General features: G+C 44.7%; 1 protein-coding gene across 3 annotated transcripts in view; it reads left to right on the top strand.

The window, feature by feature from the left end:
• kmt2a (lysine (K)-specific methyltransferase 2A) overlaps window positions 1-15,201 on the top strand; it is a 43,372-nt gene that overhangs the window by 5,862 nt on the left and 22,309 nt on the right. For 2 of the 3 annotated variants that reach the window (XM_078246233.1, XM_078246231.1), the window contains exons 2-9: window positions 6,577-6,649; window positions 6,793-10,148; window positions 10,750-10,927; window positions 12,481-12,709; window positions 12,836-13,536; window positions 13,643-13,716; window positions 13,859-14,095; window positions 14,229-14,375. In XM_078246233.1, coding sequence (XP_078102359.1) covers window positions 6,577-6,649; window positions 6,793-10,148; window positions 10,750-10,927; window positions 12,481-12,709; window positions 12,836-13,536; window positions 13,643-13,716; window positions 13,859-14,095; window positions 14,229-14,375 — 4,995 coding nt within the window. The remainder of the gene's footprint in view (window positions 1-6,576; window positions 6,650-6,792; window positions 10,149-10,749; window positions 10,928-12,480; window positions 12,710-12,835; window positions 13,537-13,642; window positions 13,717-13,858; window positions 14,096-14,228; window positions 14,376-15,201) is intronic. The other variant, XM_078246232.1, reaches the window with a different exon arrangement.

Raw genomic sequence — 15,201 nt, 5'->3', positions numbered from 1 at the left:
CACTAAGCACTGAGCTGATCCTTAAAGGAGCTAAGCTTCTCGTATACCATGACGATAGCCTGCCAGAACTTCTGGTATTTGGTCCAAAAGTCTGAACCATCCAAAAAAAAATGCTTTCACGCTAGAAACGAACTGGACCATGGTTCAGTTTGAGCCGTACCGAGACCACCTCTTTTCGTTGTTGAAGTTTCGGCTGCATGTTCCGAATCTTGGTCCGGGGGAGGTTTCACACCTGTAATTTTGGTTCAAACTGGAAAGTCCGTACCAAACAAGGTAGGTGTGAAAGCCCCTTATATCACAAAAAAAATCAGTTTATTTTGGATTCATACCACTGTATCAGATTAATACCAAATTAATTCAGCTGATGTGTGACTTGCTAGATACATTGAATATTGATTTTGGCACCCAGTTATGAAAGTGCCACTCACTGGAAAGCCGCAGCTGAGACAGAACGCCTGTAATTGGTTTTCATCCAGGAAATCCTGGCTCCAATCCTAGCTTAAATCATCAAACTGCGCACTGGTCAGCCTCACGTAGTAGTACTGGAAGCGGCAGTCATCTAGACGCAGTTCCTGGTGAATTTTACCTAGCTGTGTGCGCCTCCGGATGATGATATGAACCCAGATATGACGGTGTTTGGTTTTCAGACGTATCTGGGACGTCCACAACAGGTAGAAAGCAGCAATAGTGGTTATTTCGGCCATGGTTGATAACGGAAAGAAACGTTAGTTATGTTGGTATCTACACTGGTGCGAGTAATGCAAGGCAAAAATGTCATGGTACCTTCAGGTACTCTCGTTAAATTAATGGTGCATTCATTTGCGCAACAAAAAAAAAACTGGGAAACAAACTGTTCATACATTTGTTTGATTGAATTTCTGCTTATTCAAAGTTAGTGTGATGAAGATGGTTAAATTTTTTTAATGACATTTAGAAAAGAAAACAAACATTGGCATCGGTATCAACATCGGACAAATGAAAATTCTACACATCGGTATCGGCTGAGAAATTTGCAATTGGTGCATGCATCCCTAATTATAACACATCTACCCGTCTTGCATAGCACAATAAATGAAAAGTAGATGAAAAAAACAATGACTACTGGCCTTACATTTTATATACATTCTAGCAACTGGTACTCAATAAGTGTTCAGGTTTAGTACCTAGTCGAATTGGTAATGCAGTTAAAAACTGATTTTGAAAAAACGGATTAATGATGTCATAATCAAAATTAAACGATGGTTAAGTTCAGGCAAGTAATAATAATTTTATTTATATAGCTAAATCTCATGGTTAAGTTTAGAGAAAGTTTGTTAAATCTTTACCAATGTTAGCACTAGCTTTTACTTTGAGACCTAAACCTAGGTCCAGCCTTTGTACGCCCATCCACCTCCCATTTCTGAAAACATTCCTTAATGTTTTCAGAAAATGTAAATAGCTATTGCATTAGCTGTATATGAAGATAATTTGTAGGGGACATGGTCGGCTCATAAATATTTAATACAAGTTTTTTTTTTGGTTTGTGAACTTGTTCTTTTATCAGCTTCTGTTATTCTGTCTGTTTTTGTGATGCATTACAGCTTTCATGAGCACCTGAAGGCTAGAGATGTGTGCATATACTCTCACTATTGAGAACTAACATAGATTAAAATGAATCTTAACCAATTTTAGTCTGGGATTCCTTAATCAAGTAATTCAAAATAAAGATGCATTTCAGAAAGCCACTTGTTAAGCAAGGAATAACTTTTCTAGGTTAAAGCCTAGTTTATACCCTGCCTGGGTAACGTGTCCCTAATCTACAGCCCATTGTCAATAGCCATTTGGATTTCTTCTAAATGTTGTCTTTAAAGGCAGTAAAAGTCCCGTTAGCTGTGTGCATAGTGCTGTCAAAATAATATAGAGACGGATACCTCAAACTAAATTCACATCCGTTTCAAAACTTTCAGGGACAGTCCCTCGCACCTCCTGAAAATTATAATGTTGCTTCCACAATGACTCAGATTGGTTTTCCTTTCTCTATCTTTGAGCGATTCATATCAAGTCATTTATGCATTGATCAGTTACATGAGATGTGACAGACCAGCAGGGAAGTTAACCTGCTCAGGTTTTCATGGTGAAACTGACAGAAAAAGCCAGCAAAGATAAGGAAGAACTTGAACAGTTGTGTTCAAAAACATTCTTGTACACTCCTCAGCTGATGAAATGAAAAGGAGAAAAGAGAAACACAGGTCTTTCTATTAACATTTTTACCCCTTGCATGTTGCAAGGCAACATAGTACATGAACCTTACCATGCTAGTCTATTACAGTGTTTGTTTACTTCTTGAAGTTACCTCCCTGTGCCTGCCCTACTATTGAGCTCATGGTGAGCCTTGTGTTTCACACGCTGCTGCTCTGTGCTCGGCAGCCAGTGGGCAGGAAGCAAGCAAGCGAGCAATGAGTGAGTGACTGAATATGTGTTTGGGAGCATGGCAGAGAACAGGAGTAAGGAGGGAGGAAAGGGGAGGCTTCTTGTGTGTGGGAAGCCTGTTTAGATTGTTTTTTGGCAAGCTTCTGCATGAGCATGTTTAAACCCCAAACCCCTTTCATCCTCAGTGCTCCCAGGAGATGACTGCGCTCCCTCTGTTGTTGATGGTGCATGTGGTCAAGATGCTGCTTCCTTGTCTTTTTTTTCTCTCCTCCTCACCCTCCTCCTCCCACAGCCCTCCTCCTTTTTCACTCATGTTTGCTTGCTTGTGAAGCCTTTGCTCCCCTCCCCCGCATCTTCACTCCTATGTTCTGCTTGTTTAAAGCTTGCTGTGCAGTTCAGGCGCCGAGGGGGTGTGTCATAGTGTTTCTCTAACTGTGTGTGTGTGTGTGTGTGGCTGACAGAATCAGGAGGTACAGTACATGTGAGCGTGCGTGTACATGAACCTGTGCAGTCCGCTCTATCGCGTTGTGATGTCATTGACTGCTACTCGCACTATCACAGCGAGTCAGAGCCGGCCGTTGGTACTCCGCCCCCCTCCGCTCTGCAACAACACCAACCAAGAGCAGCAGCTTGCTCAGAGAGGAGAGGATGCTGGTATTATTGTGGGGAGAGGGAAAGAGGAGAGAGAAGTGTAGGGAGATAAGGAGTGGAGGATGCTCAAATCAGTATTTCCTGCCAGGATAAACAGCATGATTGACTATCTGTTATTGTTGTTTATTTATATGTAGAACAGATGAAAGAGACAGTTTTGTAGCAGACATTAGTGGTTTAAATATTTTTTTTAGTTAGATTCCTCAGTGTGCATGATTCAGACACATTTATGTATCAATCATATTGCAATGTGTGTAACTCTTAGGTGGTGCAAATCAGTTTGCATGTGCACACCCTTGCATTGACGACACTTGGATAGCAGCTGCTCTACAAACTGGGCCAACGAGACCTTAACTGCATCCCCACACACTGCTATAAATAAACATTATAAAATGACATGCTCACCTCCACTCTTAAACACACACACTGATTGCAAGAAGTAGTGGCTCGGATCAGGATAATGAGGAATGAGGATATTAATCATCCTCCAATGATTTCTTTGTTGCACATCTCAAGGCTTCACTGAGGCATCAGAGAAAGGATTGATGATGTACACCTGTACATATCACTTTATTTATTTACAGTTGCATCTATCATTTCTTGAACCACCACCATTGAAATTAAGTCACAAGAAGATTAATACTTAAGTTCAATAAGTGAAATATCGAATGGAATTTGTGATGTATTTGCTTAATTTTTTTCTGGAATGTAGTTGCTTACGTTTTTGTTGTGCAAGAACATGACAAGTGATTACAGCCTGTTTAATCTTCCAGGTTAGGTTCTCATTTGCTTTTTGACACATCATTAGATTCAGTGCCTGATAGATGGGTGATGAGTCTTTGTCGGTGTTACTTCAATATGTTTTATTGCACTTGTTCTAAAGTAATAACACCTATGTTCTTCTGGCATATGTGACACAGTCGTGTCATGTAATGTCATGGAGTGATAGGTGAAAAAAGTTGAAAATAGTTTATCTTTTGAGGCAACAAAAGTCAAAATATAGTATAATATCTTGCCAACTAAACTTAGCACAAAAAGTAAGGAAATTTGTGTTTGGTAGATTATTTCTCTGTGGTAACAATGCTTTTTGGCAATACATTTTATACCGTTGGAAAGCCTGTTTAGTTCCCTTTGAAATGGTGCCCTATTTGTAGAGAAGTTCCGATACCAGTATCGGTATCGGCTCCGATACTGCCTAAAATGCTGGTATCGGGAAGTACTGGAGTTTATGCACCGATCCGATACTATGTAATAAAGCCCTAATCTACGTTAAAGTAGTTTATTCATGTTCTTTCTCCATTATAACTGACTGTCAAACTGGAGAATAAAAGAAAGTTCTGTGGCGTTCATTGTTTGTGTTTGTTCATGTTTCACAAAGACTTTAACCTGAGCCAGACCGACAACAAAGATAGAAATAATATCACATCCATACAGGGATAGTAGTACACAGTTGTTAAAACATAATAAAATATATGACACACTGGTATCGGATAGATACTCTGTATCGGCCGATACGCAAGTTCAGGTATCAGAATCGGTATCGGGAAGCAAAAAATGGTATCGGACCATCTCTACCTGTAAGGAACATGCATTTGTGGGATGAGCAGCAGCGCTGAGTATGTGGGTTGCGCCCATGAAAAATTTGCCAAATCTTCTCTGCCAATGCCAAACAGCTTATTCTGCCATTGACTCGTTTGGTGGATTGGATGATTGAAGTTTGAAGAAACAAGACATATTGGCAATTTAACAATGTATTCATTTCACAAACAGGAGCCTCAGTAGCGTGTGGAAGAACCATACACAGCCACAACAGCCTGGCACCTCCTCCTCATGCTGGTCACCAGCCTGGTCACACACTGCTGTGGGATGGCATCCCATTCTTCAACCAACATTTGTCGCAAGTCAGCCAACGTGGTTGTGTTGGTCACTCTGGCACGAACAGCACGCCCAAGCTTATCCCACAAGTGTTCAATGGGGTTGAGGTCAGGACTGCTGGCAGGCCATTCCATCCTCTCCACTCCCACATTCTGGAGGTAGTCTCTGACAAACGCCGCCCTGTTGGTCGAGCGTTGTCATCTTGGAGGATAGAGTTCGGTCCCAGACAGTGGAGATATAGGATTGCCACTGGTTGCAGAATCTCATCTCTATATATCTCTCTGCATTGAGATTGCCTCCAATAAAAGGTGTTACTCTATCGGTGCAGCAATCAGCATAGCGTTCTCCGTGTCTTCTCCACACTTTGATCCTACGACCAACTGCCGTAGGCAGAATCATCCAATCCACCAAACACCAAATGAGTCAATGGCAGAATAAGCTGTTTGGCATTGGCAGAGAAGATTTGGCAAATCTTTCATGGGCGCAACCCACATACTCAGCGCTGCTGCTCATCCCACAAATGCATGTTACTTACAAATGGGGCACCATTTGAAAGGGAACTTAACAGGCTTTCCAACGGTATAAGATGTATTGCCAAAAAGCATTGTTACCACAGAGAAATAATCCACCAAACACAAATTTCCTTACTTTTTATGCTAAGTTTATTTGATGAATAAACTGGATTAATTTAACGTAACTAACAGGCCAAACATGTCTTTCAGTTCAGAAAAACTTAAACTAATGAACAATGTCCTGTCAGCCTCAGCTTTTTTGGAGATTAATCATTACCGTATGCATGGTAACATGGGAAGCATGTCATACTAACATGGTAAATGTCAGCATATTATCATGCAAACAAATTTAGGGTAATGTTAGCAAAGTAACATGCTATGTGTGTCACATGTGTGTCAACATCCAACAGTAGACTTTTATTAAAAGTACAGTACTTCTGAGGCTGTCAAAGCTGAGACTGATGAAAGTTTAACCAAAGCAATGCTGAGTCGGATAAGCTCCATCTGAGATGTTAACTGTACATAGGATAAACCCTTTACATTTAGACAACAGCATTGCCTTTCCTCTCGTGCCACCCTCAAGCCATACTTCAAATTGTTTTGCCTCACTAGTGGAAAGGGGCGTAATCTGATGTGTAATGAGCATTAAAACATTACAAGGCTGCTCAAATGGTTATAGAATATACCGGTATGCTTATTTTTCTTTTGTGTGTCTTTGCTCTGGTTGTCTTTCTAGCTGTCTATGTATGACCAACCACCTTAGCATTTTCCTGTCCTCAGGGAGCAGGAATGAAGTACGGCGTGTTAGTCACTCAGTAAGGTTTGGTTGTTCAATTCAAACTGTCTGTTGTGGTTTGAGCTTTCTCCAACTGTTGACATGTCATCTCAAAAGCCAGAGAAACATGAGAACACCAGAGTAAGCCAGCAGTCAAAAGTGAGATTTAGGACTTCATTATAGCCTATAGCCTGACTTCAAAAATGACTCAAGTGTTGAACATCTAGGCCAACTGACAATTATGTGCCATGATGGATGATTTGACCTGTTAACCAACATTTCTTCTTCCCTCAATTTTAGCATTACAAAAGCTGTATAGTCACAAAACATTCATAAGTGTTCTTTTTTATGTAGGAAGAAGCGTTTAGAGGATTTGGACCAGTGGCTGAGCAGAAAAGAATACAGAGCCCTTCAACAACCCCTTCAGGTAAAGTTACTTAAAAGTAACTCCCTACTGGTTCATCAGGGACCTTCCTATTGTCTCGAGATGCCTATGCCTGTAAAGGTTGTCTATATCTAACGCTTCCATGCTAACTAAATGGCCTCTGTTTTGTTCTCTGGTTTTATCAGCAGGCCCACCCATACAGGAGAAGAAGCCTAGAGGCCGTCCCCCACGGGCCCTGACTGCCCAGAAAGCTGCTGCAAGTCTACCTTCCCCCTCCTCCCTTCACTCTCCCACGCAGGCGAAACCTGAGGGCCCTGAAAGGCCATCTGAGAAGGTGAAAAGGCTGCCTGGGAGGCCACCTGGCACCGGGGAAAAGAGAAGAGGTCGACCCCCGTCTTCAAGTAGCAAGAAAGCTTGGAGTGCAGGCAGCCATGCAGCAGGGGAAGACAGTAGGCAGGCTGGGTCTGAGTTGGGCATGGACACAGAGGAGGACAAGGACAGAAAGGGCGCCAGGAGGACGCCACTGGGCTCTGCTCAGCCATATGACACAGAGGCAAAGATTCCCAAAGGTGGGCGGGGTGAATCCAAAGTTACCAACCTGAAGAGGCTGAGAGCAACTAAACTCGCCCCTCTCAAGTCACGGCTCAAGACGTTGCCTGGTGTACCCAGACGCAGACGCGGGCGACCGCCCTCAGCTGAGCGTCTCAAAGCTGAGGCGGCAGCTGCTGCTGCTGCACAGCTGTCTACCTCCATTGAATGTGGGGAAGGGAAACATAAGGTCTTTAGGGTCAGAGGGGGGGATAGAGGCACGGAACCACACACTCCTCAGCAGCCCATGCCGAGGAATGTGGATGGTGCTGAGGAACAGGACTCTTCCAATCCACCTGCCTCCCCGTCTCCCTCCAAGCCAGGCAGGACAGTGGGCCTCAGAAAAAGCCCTCGCCATAGAAAGCCTGTTAGGATTGTCCCCTCTTCTAAACGCACTGATGCAACCATTGCTAAACAGCTGCTGCAGCGCGCAAAGAAAGGAGCGCAGAAGCGACTGGAGAAAGGAGCTGTAGCCATCGGGGGTAGTGGGACAGGAGCCATTGATGCTGGCATCAGGAAGACCCAACTAAAGAACATCAGGCAGTTCATCATGCCTGTGGTCAGCACTGTCTCCCTTCGCATCATCAAAACCCCCAAGCGCTTCATTGAAGATGAGGGCAGCTTTGGAGCTCCACCACCTCATATGAAGATAGCACGGTTAGAAGCAACCCCCTCATCTGTCTCCACATCTGCCCAACCCACCTCCACCACTTCCTCTTCCCCCTCTCCTGTACTGGTCTCCTCTACACCTGCTGTTAGTAGCACTCGCACCACTGCTCCAATTGACTCCCTCCCCCCTCCTCCACCTCCTGCCCCTATCCCCACTGTTCCATCAACAGCCGCCAGTCTGCTCAACAGCAACACCAACAACGCCGCCAATGGGCGATTTAGCAGTAGTGCGGCATCTTGCGGCTCAAGTGCTGTGTCGCAACATTCTTCCCAGCTCTCCTCTGCAGAGTCTTCCAGGTCCAGCAGTCCCAGCTTGGATGACTCATCATGCGACTCCCAGGCTTCTGAGGCCACACAAGCTTTGTCAGAGCCAGAGGATCACTCTCCGTCCTCGCAGGGAGAGCGGGAGGCCAACCTGGTTCACAGCTCACGGCCTCCCTCTCCTCCCTCTGAGCCAGAGCACGTGTTGGCAGAGAGGAGTAGGCGAGGTCGGAGGGGACAGGGGGTCGGCCGGGGAAGCCAGAGCCAGAGGGTGAGTGGGGCTAAAAAACCTATAATCAGCCCACCAACAGGAGTGCTGATGTCCTCCTCTACACTTGTAAATTCCCAGCAAGCTTCATCTACAGCCTCCTCCTCTTCTTCACCTCCACCTCCCCCTCTCCTCACCCCTCCACATCCTCCACAGTCAGCTTCTTCCAATACAGCTGCTATCAGTGAACACCACTCGCAGTCACCCTGGATGACTCACCCCATCCCTCCATTCCTGTCTGGACCGTCAGTGCTGTCCAGCTTGTCAGACAAACGAAGCCGCTCAATTCTGAGGGAGCCCACCTTCCGCTGGACGTCCCTGTCCCACACTGAACAGCAGTACTTTTCCTCAGCTAAATATGCAAAGGAGGGCCTCATTCGCAAGCCCATATTTGACAACTTCCGCCCTCCTCCTCTCACGGCTGAAGACGTGGGGCTGTTGCCCCAAGGTGTTAGTGGAGCAGGGGGAGCTGCTCCAGTGGTGTTCCCTGCACCAGGCAGTGGAACAGGAACAGGGACACGTCTATTTGCCCCTCTTCACTCACACACTCACCACCAACATCCCTCTTCATCCCGTTTTGATCCACCACACCAGAAGCGCAGCCCTTTGCTTCGTGCTCCACGGTTTACACCCAGCGAGGCCCACTCTCGGATATTTGAGTCTGTCACACTGCAGTCGTCTTCTGGAAGCAGCCCTGGCTCTCTCTCCCCACACCAGACGTCCTCTAGCTCCAGCAGAACCTCGCGGCGCAGGAGACGACTGGTCTCGGGAACAGTACGTAGCCATCCACGGTCTCCTTCCCACTCAATGACCAGACGCAGCAGCCAAATAGGAGGCCCGATGTCTATGGGGAAAGGCTCCCCTGAGATGTCTGTGCTGACTGGCTCTGTCTCCTGTAGTAACTCCAGCTCTTTGCCAGGGGTTTCTGCAAGTCCACTAGCCACTAGTGCCTTAACTCCTCCTTTCAGCACCTTCTCCACCGTATCCATGGGTCTGTCCCCACAAGGGACACCTGATAGCAGGAGAGGGGCTGCTGGAAACCCACCTCCTTTGTCAACTGCATCATCCACTTCTTCACCACTTTTCCCTATCTTTCCTTCCAGTGCCCAGGACACAGGGCGAGGAGCTGGGAAAGGAGGTAAAGAAAAAAGCCTGTCAGCTCCCCAGGAACCTGCTTCAAAGGAAAAAGAAAGGGATTCTGAGAAAAATCGAGAGAAAGAGAAGGAAAATAAGAGGGAAGGGAGGAAGGATTTGGAGAAAAGAAGTAAAGTTTCTACACCAGATGGCTCCCCCAATGCACCTTCCAGCATGTTTACTGTGGACGGGAGGGATTCCGAAGATGCTCTTTTATCTATTGCTACAAAAAAGGCTCCAGGGAGAAAAAAATCAACATCAGTTGATATGGTTTCTGACACTGCTTCCTCAGATTTGCGTGGGACCCCTTCCACTGTTCCCATGTCCATTGCTAAAGGACGTCTATCTAAGAAAGGCAGACCCTCTGAGAAAGAAGCAGAGATGGAGGATGGGGAAAAGGAGAAAGAGAAACAAAGTGCTCCTAGCCAGCAGACGGCAAGCCTTCCTGGGCAGCCAGGCAGACAACAGCTCCCTGTTTCCTCTCTTGGATCAATGTTGGCACAGGCAGAGAAACAGCCTGTGACCGACAAGCGGGTAGTTGGATTACTGAAGAAGGCCAAAGCCCAGCTCTTCGAGATAAAGAAGAGTAAGCTGAAGCCTGCAGAGCAGACGAAGGGCCAGGTCAGTTTTTCGTCATAGTTATTGTTTCTCCTCAACAAAGCTTTTCCGTTTCTCTCATTCTCATCATATAGCCACAAGCAAATTACTTTTACATGATGCTATGAATATTTGCTCTATATAGAAATTTAAAGTGAAACTTGATAATAGGAAAGTCCCACAGAGGGTGTTACTCAAGGGGAATTCTGTTTGCCTCATACATTATGCAGAAAGCAACACTGGCTGTGCTTTTGAAAGTTTTTTCCAGAATATAGCCCTCTGTTATTTTACTGTTAATCTAAACATTAGATGGTTATAGGCATTCATTGCACATTTTCAAGAAAAGAAAAATTCCCTGTCCCAGTTGTCATCATCAGCCTTGGCCCAGCCTCTAGTGTTGACACTCTGCCACCTCATCCTCATATTTATTGAACATTGTGCAGAGATAATGGTTTAACAACAACTGAAATTAACTTAAGAAGGGCATAAGCAGCATCCCAAAAAGTCAGCTTGTTGCATTGTACATTTGTGGTGGTGTATGATTGTCTGTGCAATTGTGATTATTATGAAGCATGCTCTTCAAATATCTGTCTCACCTTTTGTGGTGATGTGTGCTTGTGAGCAGGGTCAAGAGAGTGACTCGTCAGAGGCCTCAGTCCGCGGTCCACGCATCAAGCATGTATGTCGTCGTGCAGCTGTGGCTCTTGGCCGTAATCGGGCAGTGTTCCCTGACGACATGCCCACACTTAGTGCCTTGCCCTGGGAGGAGAGAGAGAAGATCCTATCTTCCATGGGGAATGATGGTGAGTCACACTCAACTTACCTCTCATTTGACCTGCATGTGGATTACAACCTCTTAGCTGTCACACACGCTGTAACAATTGTATTGATAGCAGTACAGGGAAATACTGAATAAGAATCGATAAAACTTTACACAAGACTTGCCTAATCTGAGTGGGGGCTTTTGTTAGCACCACTGATCGACATAGATTTAAGGTTTGTTTGGGTGCTGTGTTGACGGGTTTAATGTAAAGTAGGTGTGTGCCATATCATATTGATCACGATAACACCGGTATAATTCCTAATGTCATACAGAAATTCCTATCATGATAATGGCAATATTCCGACTTGTTGACATAATGATGTCATAGCGTTACGCACAGCAACAACACTATTAGCTGAAAGCGAAATAGCTACCTGCTCCACAAGGGAGGATGAGCTAGTTCCAAAAAGGGAAGCGACTCCAGTAGTGTGGAAATGGTTTGGTTACAAAATATCAGCTATACAACAAACTACGGTAATATGCAAGAAGTGACATCAAAAGGGGGCAGTACAACAAACTTATTTAACCACCTCAAGCAGAAGCGCCGGGTATTTACATGTCCGCGTAACCGTAACAGTTTGCTTTCATATTCATTAAAAAATGAAACAAAAATGATCTCAGTTCTTTAGTTAGTAAAAATAAACAAAAACAATAATAATAATATCATCAAGAATATTGTTATCGCAGAAATACTCTGAAATATCGGGATATTACTTTAGGGCCCTATCGGCCACCCCTAATGTAAAGCACTCTGATTGACTAGAACTAGTCTGAGGTGAGCATTTATGACCCAACATCTGTGTGAGTCCTGAAAAAGTTCGGCAGCATGCGGTGATGATGGACTAATCACAAGAGCAGAGAAATCCAGTCATCAATGAGAGCACAAGTACACAGTGAAGTGGTGATGGAACGAGCAGAGTTTGGCTGCATCCTTCCTGTTATTTTGACTGCTTTCATGCCATGTGGGAAAATGTGAGTTGTTGGGAGGCAAGAGGGCCTGATGCCGGTATCAATAGCTCCGTTTTATCATTCCCATCTTTGCCTGGTCATTTAATCTGAGCACATCTGTGTTTTAGACAAGCTGTTGGACATCTCACATTATATTATGTGTGACATAGTAGATGTATTCAAATACATTTTAAATGGAAGTGTTTCACTAGTTTTAAGATTTAAGATTGAGCCAAAATTTGAGCTCTCCATTGAACAACAGGAACAGTGTATCCTACCTTGAGGAGATTGTAATAAAATGTTAGGCAGACACTGAAGTGCTATCATTTAAGGCAATATGTCTTATAAAATGATCCTTAATCCAATGTTTACACGTGTTAAATTATTGGCTGTATTAGTTCAGTTTTTCTTTTTTTTCTACAACATTGTAAATTTGTAATTCTTAAATGTGCTTAGCAACACTTTGCATTTCTGACCAGGCCCAAAAAACCTTTTGGTGTCTTAAAACCCTGGTGATTCAAGTGCATCCCGTACTACTGTGTGTCAGTAATGGTGATCTCTCTTGTGATGCATCTCTTCTTACAGACAAGTCATCAGTAGCAGGCTCCGAGGAGGCAGAGCCTCAGTCCCCTCCCATAAAGCCACGGGAGACACGGCAAAAGGCCGTTCAAGAAGCTCCTCCCAAGAAGGGGCGCCGGTCGCGACGCTGTGGCCAATGCTCAGGCTGCCAAGTTCCAGAAGATTGCGGTGTCTGTACCAACTGTCTCGACAAGCCTAAATTTGGAGGACGAAACATTAAAAAGCAATGCTGCAAGTGAGTCTTAGTTGATGATATAATATTGTAATTTTTAAGCGAGTCTTAAATAACATTTCATAACAAATTCATTTTTAATGGGATTTTTAAGAAATTAAAAGGTTGAATTTTGTCACTGTCTTACAGGATGAGGAAGTGTCAGAACTTGCAGTGGATGCCCTCAAAGATGTTTCTTCAGAAGCAAGGCAAAGGCAAGAAAGACAAGAAAAAGAGCAAGTTGTCTGAGAAGAAGGAGGGTCTCAATCCGGTAAAAGGACCAATCTCAGACTCTGGCCCTAAACCCACTCCTGCACCACCAAAGGAGGAGCCTCCCCGCAAAAAGAGTGAAACTCCTCCACTCAAGATGGGAGAGGAGAAGTCAAGACAGCAACCATTGTCAAAGCAATCATCTCCAGCCCTCGCATCTTCCCCTGCCCCAGTGGAACCCCCTCAGGCGCCCAGCACAGTCGCAGCCCATACTCAGTCTCCAGCCCTGACACCAGATGCCCAACAGCTCTCAGTCACGAGCAGTGTCACCAGTAAGAAGGGACACAAACCACAGCAGTCTGTACCAACCTCTTCCTCCTCGTCCTCGTCATCCTCCTCTTCCACTTCATCATCTTCTTCATCCTCATCATCTTCCTCCCCGTCATCTTCATCCCAGAATTCCCCCTCCCAGTCTATGCAGTCTCATCAACCGTCACAACAACAGCAGCAACGTCCTCTTACCAGTCAGGCCACGTCAAAAAAAGATGCTTCACCCAAGATTCCTCTGAGCGAGCCCAAGAAGAAGCCCCAGCAGCACTCATCACAACAGCAGAGCTCAGCTGCAACCTATTCAGATACAGGTAAACAACTGGTCACACTTTTTTTGTCCTCTGTTAAAAAAATAATATATATAGTATACTTAACTTTGTTCTTATTTCAATGTTATGTCCTGTCTCTTTTTCATAGTTGAATCAAAACAGTTGAAAAAGCCCACATCTCGCTCTGTTCCTCCATCTCCTAAACAGAGACTAAAAGACAAGGTAAGAAGTAGTCAATGTGCGAGATTTATCCAATTGCTTTTTTATTTTTTCATGTCTTTTATTTCTCACTGTATAGATTACGTATCATTTCTGATGTTCACCCTCTTCTGTCACTCTCCTCTTGTCTGTTAAACACGAGAAGCCGCTCACCACTAAACCCACCAGCAGCAGTACTTTAAACTGGCTAAGCACTCCCTCGACTAGGGGCCAGGCGAAGTCCAGAGCGCCCTGCGACGGAGTGCATCGTATCAGAGTGGATTTTAAAAGGGACTATGATGTTGAGAAGGTGTGGGAGGCTGGCGGCCTCAGCCTGCTTACCTCTGTGCCTGTTACGCCCCGGGTGCTCTGCTTCTTATGTGCAAGCAGTGGAAATGTTGAGGTAATAAAAAGGGTCATTGCGTTGAAAACGTTTGCTTTTAAATTTCTTGTCCGAGCAATGGTTAAACCTATATTCTAACAGTCTGTCTTTCTCCGCCTACCTTTCCCTATGTGTTGTTTCTCTCTATCTATAGTTTGTCTTCTGCCAGGTATGCTGTGAACCGTTCCATCTCTTTTGCCTGGCGGAGTCAGAGCGCCCTCTCCAGGCACAGTTTGAGAACTGGTGTTGTCGACGATGCAGGTTCTGCCAGGCCTGTGGACGCCAGCACCAGAAAACTAAAGTAAGCCATTCAGTACAGTTCTGTTCATTTGAGAGTTGTACACAAAAGAAGCTTAGTGTGGAGTGACAGTGTGTAAAGACTGGACAATCTTCCCTAGAAAGAAGCCTGCTAACCTTGCCAGCGAACAGCACTTAATCAGCTTCTTGGATTCCTGCCATGATTTTATTATTTAACTCAAGTCCTGTGTAAAATGTGCATGGTGTGAGCCTTGTATGCACATGATCTGAATGCTAAGAAATGGATTTCTGGCAACTAGAAATAAATCTCTACCTAAATGGGCATTACGTCATTTATTACTTTGATTGGCTTGTATCTGTGACCAAAGAACTGCCTCGACAGCAGCAGGTCTCTGGCACTCTCTGATTTCAAAGCAGTGCATGGCACTACTGGAATTTCAAGCTGCTGCAGATACATAATATCTCACACAAATGTGATCTTAAAAATCCTACTTAAAGGTGCCCTATGAAGTTTCAAAGTTTCTTTTTCCATTCAGTATTACTCACCTAACATTTTCACACATTTTCTTTGTCCTTGAGGCCTAACAAACGTGTTGAGCACATTCCCTTCCTCAAAAAACATTTGCAAAGTGGATTTTTCTTAAACATTTAAAGCCTACATTGTTTACATCAACGTTTACTTGCTAGCAGTCTTCTTCTTCTGCCCTGCCTGTGCTGCCGCATTGCTGTGTTTCTTGGCACGTTACCGCCACCTGTAGATCAGCGGAATAGTGTGAAACCATTGGCAGGAACGTGTATCGCGTCACCTGCATGCGGATGCAGGTGCACCCTTGTACAAGTGGACGAGAACAAACAAAACAGGGAACCAC

This window comes from Sander vitreus, chromosome 3 (assembly GCF_031162955.1).
Source record: "Sander vitreus isolate 19-12246 chromosome 3, sanVit1, whole genome shotgun sequence".
Lineage (NCBI taxonomy): Eukaryota > Metazoa > Chordata > Actinopteri > Perciformes > Percidae > Sander > Sander vitreus.
The sequence above is the reverse complement of the archived record's forward strand: the minus strand, read 5'-3'. Positions and strand labels throughout refer to the sequence as shown.